The following is a 20,745-nucleotide window of genomic DNA, read 5'->3' as shown; positions in this document are numbered from 1 at the left end:
TGGATTGGGACTTTACATAGACATGCCAGACTCCTTCTCTGTCGAGATTTGTCCAGGCCAGGCTGGCGTACAGACGTGGAGTCCCACGGCTGATTGCTGACTAGTCTCGTCACGGATGGCCTTATCCTTAACACACTTAACTGCTGGTATATTTGCGGCATCGAGCCTTGACCATGCATGGAGCAGGATTTGATCAAGAAATGTAAGGAATCTTGGAATTGCATTGGGGAGCGGAAACTACGGCTCACAATGACACCTTGGCCTGCGACCCGGAAATCGCCACGGTTCCAACCTCGGCCCCCTGTTACAGGCACTGCGAGTACCACTCGTTAGAGACCTTGCAGGTCGATCCGGAAGCGCAGGCAGTGCATCCAGACCACCCTTGACCGCCACACCTGGCGAAGAGTTAGCGAGGTACTTCACAAGCGCTTGCTGGTTTGACTTACTGTCCCCATTTCGGGGAAACACAGCCGGTGGGTGTTGGCGATGCAATAGTCGTTGGTTTCGTGCTGGTGGTGGTGGTGGCAGTGGTGGTGCGAATCGAGGTGGAGGTACCGATTGTGCTGGTCACAAGCGTTGTGCTCTTGGAAGTGGTAGTCGACCGAGAAGACGAAGATCCGCCGCCAGAGCCAGAGCACCCAACGCGGCTCGAGGCAATGGCAATGTCATCGTACCAGAAGGTGTTGGCAGATCCGCCGTAGGATTCCCAGCCGAAGTAAACGCCAGAGATCTTTGGCACGTAGCTGCTTCTGGTCCAGCCGTTGGCATTCGGATTCGAGATACCAGGGCCCACGTTCAGGCCAGCGATGGACGCGCCGTTCAGCCAGGTCTCGAGGGTTCCGTCGGTGCCGATGTGGTACTCAAGACACTGCCAGGAACCAGCGGGAAGGTTAGCGGAGGTGGCGATGCCTTGCGGAGAGAGATCGGGGAGAGTGGCATCATTGTCCTCCCGATTGTACATCATGATCTCGGACATGCCGCCAAAGCGGAGATGCTTCTTCGCTCCTTGTGCCGCATCCGGCATGACGATGAACGTGACGTGCTCAGAGGTCAGGGCTTTGGCGGATTGACTTTCCGGCGAATATGGTCAGCTTTCGTGGTGTGCTGTGTCGCACGAATCCAGGCCAGGTACTCACATCCAAGCTCTAACGTAGACATCGCCGCTTGGGACTTTTGTCGTCCCAAAGAACAGGTGCCCGCAGTAGCCGCCGGCACCGGCGACCTTCATGGAGTTGCTTCCACTGTGTGCCTTGGAAGTGTCAAGGGACACTACGCCGCCTTGATTACAGTCGGGAGCGTAGGTTGCCCATGTTGTTTGGTCCCATCCGCTCTCAAAGTCGGCTGTGATCTGGGCGAGGGAGAAGGGGAGTACGGACAAGGCCGCGAGGCAGAGTCGACGGAGCATGATTGTGTGGAAGCAAATCGAAGATGCTATGGATCGAATGTATCGAGCTCGAGTATTCGATGAGGGTTTCTTGCGTTTCTCAAATCGCAACCCATGCTCCTGAAGAACCATTCTTATACCACTCCTCTTGCTTGCAGACATGATGATCGGGACGTAGAACAAGCGCCTTTGCCACGCGAAAGCTCATGGTACGAACAGTGGGCTCATATTGCAATATAACCGTCGCCGTGATGGATCTGCTCGGTCGTGTCGGCATTCTGGCGCCGCATTCCGCATCGGGATGAATGGCACTCCCTCCGCGCCGGATCGATCCACGGCGCCCACAATAAGGCCGGGCAAGCTTTTCACCTTAGCCGACGAAATAAGCTTGTCGGACTAGGCGGACCGAAATATGTGGATTGCGAACAGAATCGGAGAGTAGCTGGATGAAGACTGATGCGTGGCTTGATCCCAAACAATCTCCAGCCAACCTGACGGCAGCTTGCTCTCGAATCCTCAACATCATGACTCTTAGCTTATAGTTCGATACCGATATCTATTCAATGTCACTCTTGCTTGCAAGTTGTTTACCGTAAAACGTTTGATCAATCAGGCGTTCCAAACGCACGTGCGGAATCATAGCCCGTCCTGATGCGGCAGCCTCTTGCACGTCTCCGCAGGTGCTTCTGTAGTTCACGAGTACTTGAAACCCATTAACCGGAGTCCAGAAGCGTGTAGACAACTATATATCTCACGTGATTGGACGCTGAGGTCTCCGCTTGCTACCGTTTCTTGAGTCTGAAAGCAGCGTCGATGTGTTTGATCCTCTGGGCAGTTTGGTTCAGCGTCTTGAGAAGATCATTCCCTACGAACAGAGCCAAATTCGTCAACATGAGAAAGGCAAAGCTTTTGAATGTTCACAGAAGTCGCAGACTCCAAAACGATCTATGACTACCGTGCAGAAGCACATATGGCGGCGCGATAGAAGCTTCGCAACAAGATACCAACGGGGTTATTAGGGTTAGGGTAACTTTCTTGCAGGGCCTAGAATGGGGACATCCCATATTCCTTGATGATTCTAGAGCATGAACCTTGGGTAATAAGATCGTGACTGCTGTGAGCGTCTTCGTATATCCGATTAGGACCTCGGATATCAGACTGCAAAGCATCCCTGTTGTGCAGGACCATCGACGATGCAGCGCATATGCACAGCTTCCACAAGTGAACCAAGTGAGCAACCCTGGCACACGGTCTTCACACTGCCATGTATCTCCGAAGCAAGATCCCACACATTCACCGAAAAAAGATCTCAAGCCGTCCTGTGATTCTCATTTCGCCAACAATCCCAGCCCTAGAGATCCAAACAGAAGCATGAGTTGCTTCTAACAATGTTGCTCAAACCCCGCCTTAGTTGAACCCCGGCAATCCTCCATCTCAGAATGGCTGGCCGTTTTCTAGTTCTCCGTCGTAGGGAGTAGCTCTCCCAGTTTGGACGATTCCATCGCTCCTCGCAGCACGATCGGAGTACTCCTTCGCAATCTCCATCAGCCTTTCAAGCTCGGGCTCGATCTCTAGCTTCATCTTGTCTTTTCCGTAGTCGTAATGGAAGAGAATCCACGCGATGCCGGCCGTGACGAGCCCTGAGACATTAGTGGTGAGGAATTTGTCTGCTCCAACCTCTGGGCGAAACTCCAAGCACTCATGGATGTCTTTGCGGGCGACCTCGACGGCGCGCTCGATACCAGCAGCGATGGCGCGCAAGGCCTTGTCGGAATGCGTTTTTGCGGCCAGGGTATCGATGCTGTCGACTCCTTCGCGTATTACTTGGATGGGTGGTTTGACAGCGAATACGAAGTGCTCCGACACGCTAGTGGTTGGGAGGTTGTTTGGATTCCAGTCCCAATCGTAATCGTAGTCCTCTTCCATCTTGGACTGTTGCATTGCGTTGGCCTGAATATGAGTGCTTGCTCGTTGGTGACCTCCACCCCACGGACTCTGCAGATTCTAAATGTCACGTTGAGTAACACGTTTGCCCACAGGCCGCAGGGTTTCTCCGTGATCCATTCACTTCGATATAGGTGAAAGTCTTCGATCCCAGACGGCTTTGTCGACGGAAAGCAGTTGACTCACCCTAAGCAAATGCATAGCAGCAATTGCCATTCACTGACATGTTGGTGATACAAAGAGGCCATCATACCATAGGTGACCCTCAGCGTTTACCGTTTCACCTCGCTATCGAGACCTGCCAGAACTGGTGTGTTTCTGCGTAGATGAAGCGAGCCTGAGCGGCAAACCGCCTCTTTCAGAGCTGCCTGGCTCATTGTTCAGGGAGGATGAATGGCGCAAGCTCCAGACGTTTCACAATTCTTTTGCTCTCTTGCTCAGACGCATTGACACATGCATAAGGTGTGCACATTTCGCAATGCGGGCGGAATGGAATTCCCTGAAAGCCGGCAGATGTCGAGGACGAGAAACAGAAAGGCAGCCAAGCCGGATGCCAGCAAAGCCGAGGCACCTCGTACGATGCCGCCTCGCACACTCCTGGTGACAAAGCACAGCACGGTCATCGTTTAATTTCGTCTACAGACGTCCCACTCCAACTACTGGGAAGTACCGGACGCATCGACGGGTGGAAAAGATGATCCCCGGCTCGCTTCGAAGGCTGACATCAGCCTCCACCTTCCCCTGCATGCCCAATTGCCATCTATCCCGAGAAAAACGAGGATCCGCAGGAAGTATTCCACAGGACTGGTAGTCTAGAATTAGTGCTTCAGCCCCATCAGTGGATTAATGAAGGCTAACAGCCGATCGTGTAAAATTGGCCTCGTATAGGTAAGTACATGTACGTGACTATGGCCGCCACGGCGTGGTCGTCCACCTTGCATCGACTCAGGCCCTGTCCGATTGCGACAGCACCACTTCCAGTACAGCTGAAACATGGGTGTCTCGCAAAGAAAGCCTCGAGCGGAAATCGCAACATCTGAGAAAGGATCCAACGGACTAGCAGCCACCGACTACAAAGATGGAGCCACTGATGAGTTCGAATTTGGCGGCGTGTTTGGCGCCTCTTCCCTCATGATTGGATTCCCTCTTCTGATGTGGTATATGTGGATCGGCGCGACATACTATGACGGCCAACTCCCTCTGCCTCATCAAGATCAGTCATGGACCGACTTCGTGCGACACCTTGGTAACTTGCTCTACGAAGGAGCTTACCCAACCGCTAAGGCATGGGCCATCTATTGGGTGTTTTTCGTCTTCGAGGCCCTCATGTATTGCTACATGCCAGGCGTTCTCAGTTACGGCCGCCGACTCAACCATGAGGGAGGCAAGCGACTGCCTTACTACTGTTCCGCCTACAGCAGTTTCTACACCACTATCGCTGTCGCGGCTGTTCTTCACTTCACGAAGATCTTCCCGTTGTACACTCTCATTGACGAGTTCGGCTCCATCATGAGCGTCGCCATCCTTTCCGGATTCATCAACAGCTTCATAGTCTACATCCAGGCCATCGTACGCGGTCGCACCCTCCGCATGACAGGATCCACAATCTACGACTTTTTCGTCGGAGCCGAACTGAACCCTCGCATTGGAATTCTGGACTTCAAAATGTTCTACGAAGTGCGAATCCCATGGTTTATCCTATTCCTTATTACATCTTCTGTGGCGGCTCGCCAGTACGAGAAGTATGGCTATGTCTCTGCGGAGGTGATCTTCCTTGCCGGAGCCCACTATCTTTACGCGAACGCTTGTGCGAAAGGCGAGCATCTGATCATTACTAGCTGGTAAGTCTTCACGGCGCTGAAATTTGTCAAATATCGTATTCTGTGCTTCATGGATTTCCGTGAGATCGAGGCTAATGTGCAATCAAGGGACATGTACTTCGAGAAGCTGGGTTTCTTGCTTACCTTCTGGAACCTGGCCGGCGTGCCTTTCACCTACTGCCACTGCGCGCTCTACTTGGCCAACCATGATCCCTCCGAATATCGCTGGAACCGCTATGCCCTGGCAGTATTCGCGCTTGCGTATCTTTTCTTCTACTGGATGTGGGACAGCGCCAACGGACAGAAGAACGCCGTCCGACTTGGAGAGAAAGACCAGATCATCAAGCGAAACACCTTCCCGCAGGTGCCATGGCAGGCTGTGAAGAACCCCAAGTTCATCGAGACCGACGCCGGCGACAAGATTATGGTCGACGGCTGGTTTGCAATCGTCCGAAAGCCGAACTACGTGCCAGACATGTTCTTCTCCATGGCCTGGGGATTGATCACGGGCTTCAAGTAAGACAACGCGGTTCCTCGACAAGTCTTTAAGATCATCGCTAACCAGCTGTCTGTAGGAGCCCGTTTCCTTGGTTCTATTTTGTTTTCTTCATGGTCATGATCATCCACCGCACTCAGAGAGATGTCGCTAGGTGCCGCAGAAAGTATGGCAAGGCGTGGGAGCGCTATGAGAAAGAGGTTCCTTACCTCTTCATTCCCGTAAGTGAATAGACGACACTGCCATTGCAAGCATGTCCTGACTTTCTCGCAGTACGTCATCTGAGTGATGAAGCCGATATCGAGTCATGCGCTTCGATCAACAAATCGCATTGCTAGAATGTCGAAGCATGACCTTATCGTCTATCATCTATCCTACAGAAAGGGGTCCATGAGAAACATTTGCTGCTGAACCCAGTAGTGTATATCTGATCCCTGAATGGCCATGGCGAACCGTGCGGCACAATTTGGCCCGTGCAAGTTCAAGCATCCCCATCGCTAAGCTACTTGAAACAGCTAAACGCCCACTGCCGCTGTCACCGTTCGATACTAAAGGCGGGAGACTGGCCTTGCCTCGGCCTCCGGCCAGTTTAGCTGCGGCTACAATGTATTTGTGACTTTACATAGAAAGCTATAAGACGTAGCGAAGCAGGGCCGGACCTGCTACACTCAACCGAAGTATCACAAGGGTTTATCTACATAGCCTCGCGCTTGGCGACACAAGCATCGATTTACCTCCCTATATATTGATCGCTTTCAGGGCTTCTGTATTGTTTTGTCGATCACCACCGTTGCCTTCAATCTCTCAACATCGACAAGATGATTCGCCCGACTTTGCTGCTCGCTGCCAGCAGCGTGGCTTCGGCCTACACTGTTGTCGTCAACAAGCATTTCATGTTCAAAAATATCGACCCGGTGGTCTTGCCCGGCACCTACAACAGCCACATGCACTCGTTCTTCGGCTCGGATGCCGTGACCCTCAACACAAACTCGTCCAAGGAGCTGCAGGCCGGCTGCTCGACGGCGGAGAACCCTAACGATTTCTCCATCTACTGTAAGTCCTCGCACAGTACTTGACATGCAGATCAAAGACTGACGATCCATGCCCAGGGGTCCCAACCCTTTACCACGTCGAAGGCTCCACGCACACCCCGATCTTCCCGGGCCGCTTCAGCGCATACTACATCGGCATCGAGCACGCCGAAGTCGCCATCCCGCAAGACTACAAAGTGGTCGTGGGCAATGCGAAGGCGACCTCGCAAGCCGACGTCGAAGACCTCGCGGGCATCCAATGGTTCTGCGAAGGCGACCCCGCCGAAGACAAAGACCTCGCGGCCTTCCCGTCCAGCACCTGCTCGACGATGCTGCAGACGCTGCTGCTCTTCCACGACTGCGTCAACGAGGAGACGCTCGAGAGCGCCTACTCCGGCGTGCAGAACTGGAAGGACGGCTTCAAGCCTGCCAACCGCTGCCCGGCGGGCATGAAGCGCATGCCGCAGCTGCGGTTCTCGATCCGTTACGATCTGCGCGGAGTCCTGCCCACTGGATGGTCTGGCGAGCCGCCGCTCCAGCTTGCTTGCGGTTCGTCGTACTGCTCGCACGGCGACTTCATCAACGGCTGGTTGCCTGAGGCGGCGGAGGATATGCTGCTTTGCACAGACAAGCGTGAGTTCCGCGCCGTCGAGGGTCCGGCGGGTCAGCATGGCGAGGGATCGGACTGCACTGCGCGCGATGCGGATCCGAACCATGGCACGTCCGACTACGCTGAGAGTCTCGCGATGATGAAGAGGGATCTGAGCCAGCACATGCGCAGGCACAGCGCGCACAAGCACTAATCGTCAGTTCTTTGTAGCATTTGGGCAATAAGTGAAGGGGGATCCACGTCGTCGTTAGAGGGAAGCTGAAGTGTGAAATCCTCATCTAATTCTGGTTTTAGCTCTGTAGCAAGACATTTTAGCTTAATCATCACGCATTAAAGAAACATGCTCACGCCACGCCCAGCTCTTTGTAGAAAGCCTCGGTGCTCGGCTCGCGTCCGAGGAACTCCTTCAGGCTCTCCATCTCGTCACGGCTGCCGCCCTTCTCGAGGACCAAGTACCTGTATCTCCTGCCCTCCTTGCCGTTCATAGGATCCTTCTTGAAGACGCTGTAGAACATGTCGGCCGAGTAGACCTGGCTGCTCAAGTAGCCGTAGTAGCCAGCATCGTAGCCGCCGATCAAGTGACCGAAGGTCGCCTGGCCGTGGCCCCACTTGAAGCCCTCGCCGAGCGCCTCTGGGCCGTCGATCTTGCTGATTTCCTTGCGGAGACGGTTGTAAGTCTCGCTTGCGTCGAGGTTCTTGATCTCTTCGTGAGAAGCGGCCTCGTGGACTGTCATGTCGAAAATGCCAAAGTGCAATTGGCGGAGGTTGAAGAGGGCGTCGTTGACGTGGCGAGTGTTGACGATATTGTTGATCAGATCGTCAGGCATAGACTCAGGCGGCTGCTCGGTCGACTTCGAGCTCTCCTTCCATGCCTCGGCGTATTCAGGCGACAGGTACGACCAGTGCTTGGAGAGGCTCTTGATCTGTGAGGGTGTCCAGCACCAGTTTTCAAGCATCTGTGAGGGCGCCTCGACGAAGTCGCGGACTGTGTTGGTGCCGTGGAAGCGAGAGTAGATTGTCTTGGCAACAAGATCGTGGATGCCGTGGCCAAGCTCGTGGAAGAGAGTGACGACTTCATCATGCTTCAGGAGGGAAGGTCTCTTAGCCGAAGGCTTGCTGAAGTTGCACACAAGGGCGGTCGCAGGGTAGCGGCGCTCGCCACTCTCGGTGATGAAACCGGGCTGAATGTTGAAATTGGCGGCGTGACCGTACTTGCCATCACGAGGGTGGAGGTCGAGGTACAGGTAGCCAACGAATCCACTGCCTTCACCTTCATCATTCCAGACAGAGAAGATCTGCACGTCCGGATGCCACGTGATGTCCTCACCCTTGCCGGTCTCAGAGATTGCCTTGCGATCCTCCCCCTCAACCTTCACGAAGAGAAGACCAAAGAGCTCCTCAAAGATCTTAAGCATTCCTTCGATAGAAGTTTGCAGAGGGAAGTACTCTGCGATACGGTTCTGATCAAGCTGGAAGTCCTTCTCAAGCATGAGAGTATCGTAGAAGCGGTGGTCCCAGAGAAAGTAGTTGTCGGCCTTGCCAGTCTCGGCCTTCTTCAGCTCCTTCAGCTTGGCAATCTCCTTCACACCGCCGGGCGCGAGGCGTGACTTCAAGTCTCCAAGGAAGTCGTCGACAGTCTTGGGTGTCTTTGCCATCTTGTCCTCGATTCTGAAAGTAGCGTGGTTGGGATATCCGAGGATGCGAGCTGCCTCGTCGCGGAGAACGATAGCCTCCTTGAAGAGCGCGATGTTCTCGTTGCACTTGTTCTCATTCTCAACAAACACCTTGTGCCTCGTCTCCACGACCTTGCAGTACTTTTGTGTAGGGAACAGATCTGGGTACTTGAAGGTCAGGCGGAGCTTGCCCTCATTTTCCGTCCCTGCCTCGCCCTTCTGCAGGTTGCTCATCACATCCTCCGGCACACCATCCAGCTCTTGCGGCGTGAACCAAAGACCTCCCTGCTCTTCGTTCAGGTTCTTCTGGAACGTAATGCTGAGCTCAGACAGGCGCTTCTTGATCGCCTTGAAGCGGTCTCTCTGCGGCCCAGCAGGAACGCCCAAGCCCATCCTGATGTAGCCCTTGTGGTCCTTCTCGAGCAGACGCCTACTCTCCGGGTCCAGCTTCTCGTCGTTCTTTTGCTTCTTGAATACCGCATCCACCAGCTGGAAGACATCCTCCCTCATCGATGCCTCAATCGAAAAGTCATCCATCTTCTTCTCCGCCTCAGTGGACGCATCCCTCAGCTTCGCGTCAGTCGAGACTGCCTGGTAGAAACCAACGATGTGCGACTCAAGGCTCAGATGATTGTCATCGCGCGCCATTGGCAGAATGACGCTCTGAAATGTCGCATTCTCAGGCGTGTTGGCGGCGACCACCTTGTCCGTAGTCGCCTTGCTCTGTGCCAGCAGACGATCGGCAGCCTTTAGAAGGGATTCCGGAGTGTGAGTGAAGAGAGGCGGCGCCTGGGGAGGCTTCTGAAACTTGGCTCCCGCCATAGCGCTTGTAGTGACCGGTCTGAAGCTTCCAAGAGAGAATATAGCCTTTGGTGCGAACGTCCGCGAGCGAGCGGAGAGGAGCTGAAAGATAGCCACGGTTGCGAGGAGGAGAAGGAAGAAGAGGATAAAAGGGCGTCGGGGAACGAACGTGTTCAATCCTCTGGGCGCCAGCTTGATAGCGGTGGCAATCGTTAGGTTTGGTCAAGAGGGTGAGCGGTGAGGCAATACGTGGCTGGCTAAGAAGCATCAAACAGCAGCTGTCGAGGTGGGCATGTGACGGCAAGCGCGACCCCAGCTTGTTGTGCCTGAGGCTGAACGCATGAGAGATCGGATGCGCCTCGCCTACACGACCGCTGACGTGAGATCTGGTGTGCAGAAGATTATCTCGCGTGATATATATTGATTGCTACACAAAGCTAATCAACTGGAGGCTTATTCGATATGCCTGCCATGCGATGGGCCACACGAAGCCGTTCGTTCTACTCATCATGGCAGGACACGCCGACCAGGCTACGCCCCAGTTCGGAGCTTCTCACGTCCGAACCCTCCTTCAGCTGCAGTACCAGTGCCGTCAACATGCCGCCCTCGACGCATCGACTATCTAGACCAATCGAGAAGTCTTTCTGTTGAATACTTCGTTTCGAATCGTGCCCGTAAATCACTGTGAGCCTGCTTTCCTTTGGTTTTGCTTTCTCTCGCTCGTTCCATGTCTCGACCCACCAGGTGCCGTCGTGAAACTCGCCAGTAGGGATGAATCCGGCTTCTTTATAGCTCGCAAGTAGCTCCTGCTTCGCATTCGAGAGTTGAGTCTTTGTAGGCTCGATTCCAGGTCGCATGTCTGTCAACCGCTCAGTAATAGTGGCTTTGTAGGCGTCTTTCTCGCTCTTCGCGCCGAGGTGGTTGATATCGATCAACGCGCGAATGTTGTACATAGCCCAAGGCTCTTGGTTCTCAAGAGACACGCCTGGTACCAGCCCGCCATGGACGACTATACAATGTCCCATTCCAGGTAGATGGCCGAGGTCAATCGTAACGGGCAGAGAAGCGATCCAATGCTGTTGCTCTGAAGATAATGACCGCGCCACGTCGAGCGCTGCACGCTTCTTCTTGCTGAGCCCTGCTTCAAACTTCTTCAACGCCTTGCGACCGTCTTTGCCTTGAGCTTCAGCATGGATGCGCGCTTCTTGAGCTTCTGCCCAGACTCGCAAGACTTTGTCCTCGTGATTGCCACGTACACTGCTGGCATTGAGATCCATAGCAGTCTGGACGACTCCAGCGCTGTCCGGACCCTTGTTGACCAGGTCGCCAGTGAAGATGATGCGGTCGCCATTTGCACTAGAATACTGTGTCTTTCTCAACAAGCTCTGAAGCTCATTGAGCATACCGTGTACATCTCCGATGATGATCAAGCGACCCTGCTCGGCTTGAGCAGTGGGTGTGTATGCCGGGAAAAGGTGGACATGATGTGTAGGGTTCCTGATGAGATGGATTTGATCAGGCAAAGATGTCAAGATGCCTAATGTGGCGACCATGAGCAGCGTCAGCAGCTTTTTCATAGCGGCATATGCCACTTTAGGTATGTGGCGGGATCGGCACACCTCTGTTTACCGAGCTGCTTATTTGCGAGCTGCCAGACATGGCAAGAGCAGACTCCTGAAGTCCTGTGTGCGCCACTGGATATGCTCGCTTACAACAGGATCTAGTCGTGTGCCGCCGTGGAATACCGGCAACGCGGGGCAGCTCTTGCTTGTGTCGCTCTCTGTGGTGTGACGACAGATTGATCGAGCTCTGCTAGCGGTGGTGCGGTGAGTCCGATGAGGTAGCGGAGAATACTTTAGAAGAAAAGAACTCCGCTCGCCTGCAGCAGCGTGCCGTCATCCTGTGTAATTCGAGCACCGAAACCAGGGCTACTGGAGGTCTGGATAGCCCTATGTAAAACTCCCACGAGTGAGCTGATAGGGGTTCAATTTGTATATATCCGTCGCTTGAAGTAGACGTGGACGACAGTGTGGCAAGAAGATGATGGGACAAGGGAACCGCGCTGTTGATTGAAAGCATTTGTAGTGAGCATACACTCAACAGACAAAGTGCAAAATCCCGGACATTCGAAGTCGCTCTCACAGATGTGCCATCGGCTTGAACGCTGATACAAGACTTCACAAGGCAGGTGATTGAACTCGACAAATTTGGCCTCAAACGGTAGAGCAATGCCGACGAAGATTGATCATCGACGAGGGTGCAATAATGTCCCAGGTCTGCCATATCCACGAAAGCTATGCATGACCTTGCAATGTCTATGAGACTGCTTGTCAATGATCAGCTGATGTATCCTTTGGGCCAGTCATATGGCATCGAGTGCTGTCGGGCCTTGTCAATTTTGTTCGAGCACCTGAGCGACCACTCACACCTCTGTCTCCGCACACAGAAGGAACATATGATCATAGAGGTTCCAGGCTGGCAGTCGCAGCTGTCATAAACTGACAGAATCACTAGATATAGATGAACAGATCATGATCGACAACGGAAAGGACAGCACTGAATGTTGCCAGAAACGACATTTGCCTGAAAAATGTTACGGGAAGTTGCGGAATATTCTATATCACGGGAGGTCTCTCATGTCCTGAAGGTTCAATTCATTGACCATTATGACCTTTGCGCAATCCCAGGGCATCCATTGGGTTTGCTGGGATCTGACAAACTACATCCGAAGATCGTCAGGCTGATTTCGCGGATAGTTCGAACATCTCGTACGTCGAACAGACGGACTCTAGCGCCGAAAATGACGTGGACTAAACACGATGCCAGTTAGGCTGCCCATACATACGTCCCGATCGCACGTGTTCGATCCGCGTTCTGAAAAGGTAGATATTGGAGAAATCCAACAGATGCGACGTGCGGTAGAATCGATCTTGTCTTCGTTTCACAAGTAGATATCGTGTCGTGTCATGTGCTAATGGTTGTGCGCTAGCGACTCGGAAGGCTTACTGCGACATATCCTTCATGAATTTTTCACGTCGAGACGTACCATCAAGTGATGCGCGCAATGCGACGGTGGTTTTTGAACGGAAACCAACTTGATCAATCGGACAAGTGACGTTCGCGACGCGGAGGTCTGAGCTTCTTTGCGAAACCTGTCGATTGGCAGGAGCGGCCGTACTGGTGTGCTCTTTACGAACGCATGTGATTTTGCGGCTTACCACGCTAATGCGAACGGCCAAATTGCGCAAACCCACACTTTGTCATCAGATTCGCACCGACGATTTAATTCTCGTGCCAGCTAATCCGTAGCGATATCACTTGAGCGCTTTCTCACTCAAAACATGCATGATCACCACCTTCCTGCCTGATAATGTCTACCTTAATCCGCAACACACGTTAGAGACATGGGGAGAATGCGTCGGTCCAATCAGCGGGAGATTACCGGCTGCCTCGTCGGAATATGAACGAACTGTATGAGCATCGCCAAATGCGAATTTCTCAGAACACCCTACTTTTTGTTCTTTCACATTGATCTTCCTTCAACTTCAGTATCTGCTTGACTTACGGCAACATTTCGTCCATTACTTTCAGCTCATTCCTTCCGGCCTTGTTGGATGTAGATGTAGTCTGGAACACTCTCAAACCGTTCGTCTCTGGCCAATACGACCTTCACGATGGCGGACTGGGAGTACGCCAACTTTCTGGGTCTTCTAAGTGGAGGGTACTTATCCATTCGTAACATCGTATGATCGTTAGAGGACATCCGGGAGAATGTTTCTAACGATCATACGATGTTACGAATGGATGAGCAGCCCGTTGAAACTTGTGCTGATTGACTTTGGGCGATGTATGAATCCCTCAACTGAAGAACGTGGTATTAATCACCAACAAAATACCGACCTGTTTCGCGCACGAGACACAGGGAGGGGACATAATGTCTGTCAAGAACGATATCAGGACGCAAGACATCCCTTTGGATGCATGAACACCGTCAATTGCTTCTGCCGTCGTAAGAACTCCGTGAAGCGAGAAACTGACTGAAGTCTTTTAAGTCCGAAGGGACGTCGTCGAAGTAGTCTGTGTACTTTCTTACCTTTGAACTTACGATCGTTTATTTGAACTTACGGTCGCCACAAGGGCTACTTCTGTGGTCGAAAGTTGCTGGACGGAGCATATTGATTTAAGACGTCGACACTTCATTGCATTGTCTGTTGAAAGAAAGCTAACTAGCGCGACTACTGTCATCATCGTCGTTGCAGTAATGAACGAATGTTATGGCCGACGACCAGGCGAGCCGTGGTCTGATCGAGCCTCACGAAGAGAGTACAGCTGTCGAAGCAGGACGACATCGTACATCATCCCGTACCGACTTCAGCAGGAGCGCAGTTTAGGCAGCAGCAGGGACGGCACAAGGGCACCTCTTCACATCCAGCCTCTTGAAGCCACCCTTCTCAGCAATCTCCTTCTGCAGCTGAATCATCGACTTCTGGTCGCCGGTCGGATCCTCCTGGTCCTCCTCCAGCTTCCAGCCCAAGAACTCATTGGTGTAGTTCGGCTCGAAGCTCTCCTTCAACACCCCAAGCCTCTTGCCATAGTTCGTGACCTTCGTCCAGTCGCGCCTGACGTTCTGCAGGTCCTGCGAGAAGTACGCGTAGCTGCGCTCGAAGATCTTGCGGTTGAGCGGCGAGCCCATGACGGGCTTGAAGTCGACGTACTCGGCCCAGGCCTTCTCGGGCTCGGACAGCACGAAATCCGTCGCCTTCTTGACGGCGCGCATGAACGCGCGGACTTTGTCCGGGTTCTGGGAGATGAAGGCTTCGTTGCCGATGTACAGCACGGAGCAGAAGCAGCAGCAGCCCAGCTCGGCGAGCTCGTCGATGCGCAGCATCTGGACGTCGGATTTGGGGCGGGACTGAGAGGCGAGCCACTCCTCGAGCTCGACCATCTGCACGTTTTCGAGGCCGATGCCGGCGTCGATCTCCTTGTTGATGATGGCTTTGGAGACGTTCATGCCGCAGCGGACGGCGGTGTAGTCCGAGGGCGTCATGCCGTAGTGCGAGGTGAGCTCGTCGATTTGGATCTAGGGGCTTTGTTAGCAGGTGGAGATACGGACAGATAATATCTAACAGCTACTGTACTGACCTTGCCAAACTCGCCGACATAGCCGATGCGCTTGCCCTTAAGGGTGCGGAAGTCCGTGGTGATGCCGGAGTCCTTAAGGTAGACGACACCGGTGAACGGCTCGTCGAGGAGCGAACCGATGGAGAGGACGGGGAAGTCACGGGCTTTGGCCTACAAAAAGTCAGCAGACATTCTCAGCAACTTCGACGAAAAGATACACACAGCCAGAGTGTGGATCATAGCCTTGAAGCCCAGATCAACCTTGCCAGTGCCAATGATCTCGGTGACATCCTGTTCCAGAAATCAGCATTTTATCAAGAAGGAAGCTCAAAAGATAACCAAACGTACACTCGGATCATTCGGCTCCAACAAAGCAACCTTAATTCCTTCTTCCTTGAAGTACCCCTTAGCCTGAGCCAGGTACAGCGGAGCGTGGTACGGCGTGGCGTGCCTTGTCGACGGTCAGCCAAACACATCCTCCATCGTTAGTAGGTACAGAGACGGGGCCAGCGCACCAGTTCGTCAAGAAAGTGATCTTGTCGGAAGACATGGTGTCGGTGGCGCTTCACTAAAAGTCAATACTTCCACGCTCGTTTTGTGCCCAGGGGACATGGGGGGAGAAGCATGTTCTTGCGCAGCTATTACGCTGATCAAGTGGAGTAACGGTGTATTCTCAGCGAGCCCGCCAGAGCAGGTCCTGTCTTCTCAGTCACGCTCTCCGAAAGAGGAGAAGGGGGCGAGGAGAGAAGAGGGAGGACCTGCTCTCGCGGGCAAGCACCCGCCTGCTTTTGTCACACTTTACCTTGACCAGACGACATTCTGCACGCCGACGACATTGCTGCTCTCCTCCTCTCGTAACGCCGTACCGGATGGGTGGCTGGATCGGGGGTAAGTCGTGAGTTCTTGTGAAACGTGTGAAACGTGGAGAGAACAGGAAACAGAAGGCCAGAAAAGACAGATCACTTCTCGGTGCTTTTATAAAGCTACCTTACGCACGGTGGGGTTCAAACGAGCAAGCTGTACGAAAACACCCCCACATCAGCTGCGAAGCGAAGTCGGCGTCACAAGCGCAGGATCGATCCTACAGGTCCACCAAGCGAACCACTTTTGGCGGGCTTGGCCAATGGCTACTGCGAAGGGCGCCTAGCTGCCGTGCAACGAGGCGAAGTCAATTGTGAGGAGGACCGGCGAGGGTGATGTGGTTAGTAAGGCGCTGAGGTCATGCATGCAGTGCTCGCTGCCGTCGTGGGAGCCTTTCGGAGGGGCTGAGGTAACGGATGGACTCGTGTTGCTCACGTCGGACTAATCTGAGAGTGATCAAAGAGACACTGCAGAATGAGCAAGTTCAATTCAGAAGGTGTATTTTTTGCGTTGTCGCTCCAAAACCAAAATCCAAATACTCATACATCCCGGGGTTATAATCGTGCATAATTCGTCCTTCGTCTCTCATGAAAGCATGCAGTCTCATTGTCAAAGCCCTCCAGTTCCCTTTTTCCATTGCCGTGAATCATCCATCGTCCCTCGTGAAAACGTGCAGTCTCACTGTCTAATCTCCTCATGCCTTCTTCTCCCTCGCGACTCTCTGCAGCATCTCAACAAACTCCCCTCTCCCATTACACACCGCAACCTCCCCCGGCGTCCTCTCCTGCCCATCCCTCAACACCACATCCGCACCAAACTCCACCAACAACCCCGCCGTATCCTGCGCCCCGCTCATAGCAGCACAGTGCAACGGCGAGCTGCCATCGACCATCCGCGCATCAGGGTTCGCTCCCGCACGCAGCAGCAGCGCCAGCGCCTCCGGCCGGCTATTAAACACCGCCCAATGCGCGGCCGTCGTCTCCATGAAAGCCGTCGTTTCCAGACGAGGGTAGTACGACAGGACGAGCGCGACGAGCGCCGAGGACCCGTACTTGACGGCGTACATGAGCGGCGTGGAGTTGTAGCAGTTCTGGACGTCGACGTCGGCGCCCGCGGCGAGCAGGAAGCGGGCCATGGCGATGTCGTTGGCGTGGCAGGCTTGGTGCAGGGGTGAAGAAGAAGACTGCGCGACGCTGGGGCTGACTTCGGCGCCGTGCGAGAGGAGGATTTGGGCTGCGGCGATTTGCCCTTGGGAGGCGGCGCCGGCGAGGGCGGAGAGGTGGCCGTTTTTCGCGGGCTTGAAGGCTTCGTAGAGGCCTTTGACTTGCGTGGCGGTGCTGAGGGGGGCGCCGAGGGAGATGAGGATGGAGATTTGCGCGAGGTCGCCGGTGCAGGCGGCCGCGTAGAGTCTCGCGGCGAGGGAGTGGCGTTCTCGAGGTGTTAGGGTGGGAGCAGCGCGGGTTGAAGGGTTGACCTGGGGAGATCTAGGCGGGGTGACCGTCGTTGGTATGGATCTGGGTATTGATGAAGGCGAAATTGGTGATGTTGGGGACGCGGGAGGGCTCCATGATGATGTCGCTGTTCTGAAGGAGGGCGGCTTGTAGATTGGATCTGAAAACGATCGACCTTGGATCTTGTTCACATGTCGGGGAGCGATTGTTGATGTGTGTGCTCTGATTCGCGTCAGCTCGACGAACGTGCATGGGAACAATCGGCAGGAACGCACCTCTTCAGGATGTGATCATCAAATTCAAGCGAGGTCTTGTCCCACGCAGCCATCGAATCAAAACCCATCCTCAGGCCGGGCATAATAGACGAGTCGCGCAGCAAGGAAGCTGGAGCGCGAATCGCTGTGGTCATGCCTCAGACAACGAGGCACACAAGGGATGCAAGTAGGGCTGAGAGCTGAGATATGCAACTACAACTGACGATTCGTCGATGAAAGTCAAGCAGAGCTGCGAAGGTAAGGTTGGCTCCAAGTGGGTAGTTATGTGGGACGAGATCAAGAACAACCGACACAGACGAGAGACGAGACGACAGTCAATGTATAGGCCAGCCCTACCGCACGTTGAGTTGAGAGTCACCGCAAGATGTCGGAAAGTTACAAGCATGCCAGCAATGCCACAGCGCATAGCGTGCGGCGGGTAGAAGGGATGGCTGCAGAGTAGCAACGGCGAGAGTGCGATCATGCCGGCACCCCTGTCGGCGCCGGGCAGTGGAAGGCATTGCAGCCCGCCGGTCTGAGCAGTGAGCTGAGGGCTGTGGCAGCGAGGAGGCGGCCGAGTCGCGGTGAGTTCGCGCAGCCCTGTCGGCACTGCGCCCCGATGGGTGGAGCTGTGGAATGGCGGGCGACGCTGGGTTGCCTGAAGATGCCTGCGGCTGACGGACGCCGCGCACGTGAAGCCAGGGTACTGCCACACGGGGTCTGGCGGGCCATCGGATCCGGCGTGCTGCTGTGGTGCGACTGTGACCGTGACACGCACGCATTCGCTGTCCACCGCTGCACGGCCGTTGCTCGCCAGCAGCATGACCAATCCCTCGTCCAAGGTTTCCTGAAGCTTCAGAGCATCAACAGGAGCGGAGTCGGGCGCAGCACGATCCACCACTCTGGATCGTTCGGCGGGCGGCGGCGTGCGGGCCGGTGCGAACGCGCCAACGAGCTGCTGCGCCCATCGTCACTCCACCACCTCCGCCTCCGCCTCGCGCGCTTGAATTCAATAATCACATGCCGCACCACCTTGCATTCACCTCAGCCGTCCGCCACGATTGGCCTGCCCCACCTCCGTCACCGAACACCTCTGTGCCTGGCCTAGATCTAGCGGGCACACCCCACCGAAGACTTTATTCTTCCACGCGTGGCCTGACGCCGGCCTCCAGCAAACATGGCGCCGCTCAAGCTACACCTGAAGACCGGCGGCACCAGCCAGCCAAGTCAACCTCCCACACCCTCCGCCCAGACGCCCGGTGGTGGCTTGAAGCTCAAGCTGGGCAGCCAGCCTGCAACGCCCTCTGCATCCGCGCCCTCTTCGGACATGATGCCTCCGCCCACGGACTCCATCAAGCGGCGCAACAAGCCCAGCGCAAAGAAGCGCGCCGCCGACCAGGACGACGACGAGGACACCATCACGCCCGTCGCCAAGCGCCCCGCGCCCGAGAGCCGCAAGTCCTCCCTCGTGCTCAAGAACTCGAAGAAAGCTGCGCCCGCGACGCCCACGTCCGACGGGCCCCGCATCAGCCTGAAGCAAAAGCGGCAGCCGTCCGCGCCCATCCTCAGGAGACTGAATGTGAAGGGCCGCGTGCCGGACAGGATACCGGGCAATGCGTACGACAGCGAGGACAGCGATCGCGAGAAGGACCCGGCGACGGAGCAGCAGCTCATCCTGCGCATGGAGCCTGGCGAGGACGCGGATTACTTGAGAGATGCCATCACCAATAAGACGATAGGGTTGCCTCTGAAGGAGGGCGGCGCGGATGTGACGATCAGGTTTGTGGAGCGCGAGCTCCGGAGAGCGGTCGTCACGGTTAAGGGAAGGATGTACGCGGCGGCTTTGGTGGATCTGCCGTGCATCGTGGAGACGATGAAGAGCTGGGACAAGAAGGGTTGGTGGAAGGTGGCCGATATTCATCAGATGCTGCTGGTGATTGGGAGATGCAGTAACGACGAAGAAGCTAAGAACATGCCGCTACCGCGAGGAGGGGCGGTCAACCCATCGAATATGCAGTACGCTCACGGCCTTACACCGCCTATGCACTGGGTGCGCAAGCGCCGCTTCCGCAAGCGCCTCAGCTACAAGGACACGGCCAACATCGAAGAGGAGGTGCAGAAATTACTAGAAGATGACGAGCGCGCGGAGCGCGACGGCGGCGAAACTACCTTTGAAATCCTTAACCGCGAATCACTCGAGCGCTCCATGGAGCCCGACAACTACTTCGACGATGATGCTGAAGGCGAGGCAGTCTCCACCATCGAGGACGGCTACGACGAAGAGCAGCTGGAGGAGATGGACGAGGCCGCTGCCGAGGCACAACTTCAAGGTCTCTTTGACCTGGATAACGAAGCGGCCGAGCCGCAGATGATCGCCGCAGAGGACACCACTGCTTCTCCCGCCAACCTTGCTGACAGCTCCGCCTCCTTCGCGCAAGTCCAAGCAGGCCTGGATTCTGTGGCCGCCACGCCCGCTGCTGCGGAGACTTCCGCTCAGTCATCGGACGAGGATGAGAGCGATGAGGACGAAGATGATGACGACATTGATGTCGTGGACGAGGACGCGGCCATGAAAGCTGCTGAACGCAACCAGCAGATGGAGGAGATCCACGACCTGGAGCGCGAGGTCGAAATCCAGCGGCAGAAGCTGGCAGGACAGAAGAACCAGCTGCTGCGCGAGAAGACCATGAAGCAGCTCAGGAGTCTGGAGGAGGATCTGAGAATCAAGAAGGGTGGCTTGGGAATGGGCATGGAGGAGGACGAAGAGGAGTGATTAATTGCTATGGAGAGCAATGTTGCATAGGAATTCTCTAAGGTCACGGGAAACAGCACCGTTGACTGGTAGATCACATGCATATCCTACCTTCCAGCCTGAGCGACTCTTATTAGAGCTTTGGTAGTGATGAATGACATTTGGTGCAATAACAAACACCCCTTACGTCGCCCTTGGCTCGAAATTTTGCACCGCCGGAACCCGTTTCAGATCCCTTAAGCCGAAAAAGTTCAATTCCAGATTACGTCTTGAACCGAGGTGCACCAATGCGTGGGATGGTCGAGCTGGCCCCTCTGTCACAAGATGCACGCTCGAGCACGCAAGAGGATGCGCCCAATAAGGTCGTGTCTGTGGCTGTCTTGATCTCAGGTACGATCGCCTGTTCCTGCGCGGCGATATTTGTGGGACACATTTATTCAGATCACTGGGAATAAGTCGAATGAGCCGGCTATGGATTCAATCTACCATACTTTGATGTTGATCTTCCAGTAGAGGTTGCCGGCTTTGAGAGGGCAGGCTTAGGGCT

At 54.8% G+C, this 20,745-nt stretch overlaps 9 protein-coding genes across 9 annotated transcripts; 3 read left to right on the top strand and 6 right to left on the bottom strand.

Annotated features, from left to right (window-relative positions):
- Window positions 1–201: 201 nt before the first annotated feature.
- WHR41_07817 (uncharacterized protein) lies at window positions 202–1,405 on the bottom strand (the record flags this gene model as incomplete). The annotated part of the gene is made up of 3 exons (XM_069376421.1): window positions 202–395; window positions 447–1,070; window positions 1,137–1,405. The coding sequence occupies 3 exons, from the start codon at window positions 1,403–1,405 to the stop codon at window positions 305–307; spliced, it is 984 nt and encodes a 327-aa protein (XP_069226699.1). The 3' UTR covers window positions 202–304.
- Window positions 1,406–2,818: 1,413 nt separating this feature from the next.
- On the bottom strand, window positions 2,819–3,325 carry WHR41_07816 (uncharacterized protein; the record flags this gene model as incomplete). Its single annotated transcript, XM_069376420.1, has 1 exon — window positions 2,819–3,325. The coding sequence occupies one exon, from the start codon at window positions 3,323–3,325 to the stop codon at window positions 2,819–2,821; it is 507 nt and encodes a 168-aa protein (XP_069226698.1).
- Window positions 3,326–3,902: 577 nt separating this feature from the next.
- WHR41_07815 (uncharacterized protein) lies at window positions 3,903–6,427 on the top strand. Its single transcript, XM_069376419.1, has 4 exons — window positions 3,903–5,169; window positions 5,257–5,664; window positions 5,724–5,865; window positions 5,918–6,427. Exons 1-4 carry the CDS (start codon window positions 4,322–4,324, stop codon window positions 5,927–5,929), a joined length of 1,410 nt encoding a protein of 469 aa, XP_069226697.1. The 5' UTR covers window positions 3,903–4,321; the 3' UTR covers window positions 5,930–6,427.
- Window positions 6,428–6,462: 35 nt separating this feature from the next.
- Window positions 6,463–7,478, top strand: WHR41_07814 (uncharacterized protein; the record flags this gene model as incomplete). Its single annotated transcript, XM_069376418.1, has 2 exons — window positions 6,463–6,697; window positions 6,754–7,478. The coding sequence occupies 2 exons, from the start codon at window positions 6,463–6,465 to the stop codon at window positions 7,476–7,478; spliced, it is 960 nt and encodes a 319-aa protein (XP_069226696.1).
- A 151-nt stretch (window positions 7,479–7,629) lies between these two features.
- On the bottom strand, window positions 7,630–9,780 carry WHR41_07813 (uncharacterized protein; the record flags this gene model as incomplete). Its single annotated transcript, XM_069376417.1, has 1 exon — window positions 7,630–9,780. One exon carries the CDS (start codon window positions 9,778–9,780, stop codon window positions 7,630–7,632), a length of 2,151 nt encoding a protein of 716 aa, XP_069226695.1.
- Window positions 9,781–10,160: 380 nt separating this feature from the next.
- WHR41_07812 (uncharacterized protein) lies at window positions 10,161–11,632 on the bottom strand. The gene is made up of 2 exons (XM_069376416.1): window positions 11,379–11,632; window positions 10,161–11,296 (listed from the first exon to the last, which is right to left on the bottom strand). The coding sequence occupies exons 1-2, from the start codon at window positions 11,416–11,418 to the stop codon at window positions 10,260–10,262; spliced, it is 1,077 nt and encodes a 358-aa protein (XP_069226694.1). The 5' UTR covers window positions 11,419–11,632; the 3' UTR covers window positions 10,161–10,259.
- Window positions 11,633–13,932: 2,300 nt separating this feature from the next.
- On the bottom strand, window positions 13,933–15,902 carry nmt1 (4-amino-5-hydroxymethyl-2-methylpyrimidine phosphate synthase). Its single transcript, XM_069376415.1, has 6 exons — window positions 15,683–15,902; window positions 15,396–15,443; window positions 15,229–15,331; window positions 15,103–15,171; window positions 14,902–15,051; window positions 13,933–14,839 (listed from the first exon to the last, which is right to left on the bottom strand). Exons 2-6 carry the CDS (start codon window positions 15,428–15,430, stop codon window positions 14,147–14,149), a joined length of 1,050 nt encoding a protein of 349 aa, XP_069226693.1. The 5' UTR covers window positions 15,431–15,443; window positions 15,683–15,902; the 3' UTR covers window positions 13,933–14,146.
- A 533-nt stretch (window positions 15,903–16,435) lies between these two features.
- WHR41_07810 (uncharacterized protein) lies at window positions 16,436–17,997 on the bottom strand (the record flags this gene model as incomplete). Its single annotated transcript, XM_069376414.1, has 2 exons — window positions 17,468–17,997; window positions 16,436–17,414 (listed from the first exon to the last, which is right to left on the bottom strand). The coding sequence occupies exons 1-2, from the start codon at window positions 17,599–17,601 to the stop codon at window positions 16,436–16,438; spliced, it is 1,113 nt and encodes a 370-aa protein (XP_069226692.1). The 5' UTR covers window positions 17,602–17,997.
- A 626-nt stretch (window positions 17,998–18,623) lies between these two features.
- Window positions 18,624–20,219, top strand: WHR41_07809 (uncharacterized protein; the record flags this gene model as incomplete). Its single annotated transcript, XM_069376413.1, has 1 exon — window positions 18,624–20,219. The coding sequence occupies one exon, from the start codon at window positions 18,624–18,626 to the stop codon at window positions 20,217–20,219; it is 1,596 nt and encodes a 531-aa protein (XP_069226742.1).
- Between the last annotated feature and the right edge of the window lie 526 nt (window positions 20,220–20,745).

Source organism: Cladosporium halotolerans, assembly GCF_011745625.1.
Source record: "Cladosporium halotolerans strain TM138-S3 chromosome Unknown Sca33, whole genome shotgun sequence".
Lineage (NCBI taxonomy): Eukaryota > Fungi > Ascomycota > Dothideomycetes > Cladosporiales > Cladosporiaceae > Cladosporium > Cladosporium halotolerans.
The sequence above is the reverse complement of the archived record's forward strand: the minus strand, read 5'-3'. Positions and strand labels throughout refer to the sequence as shown.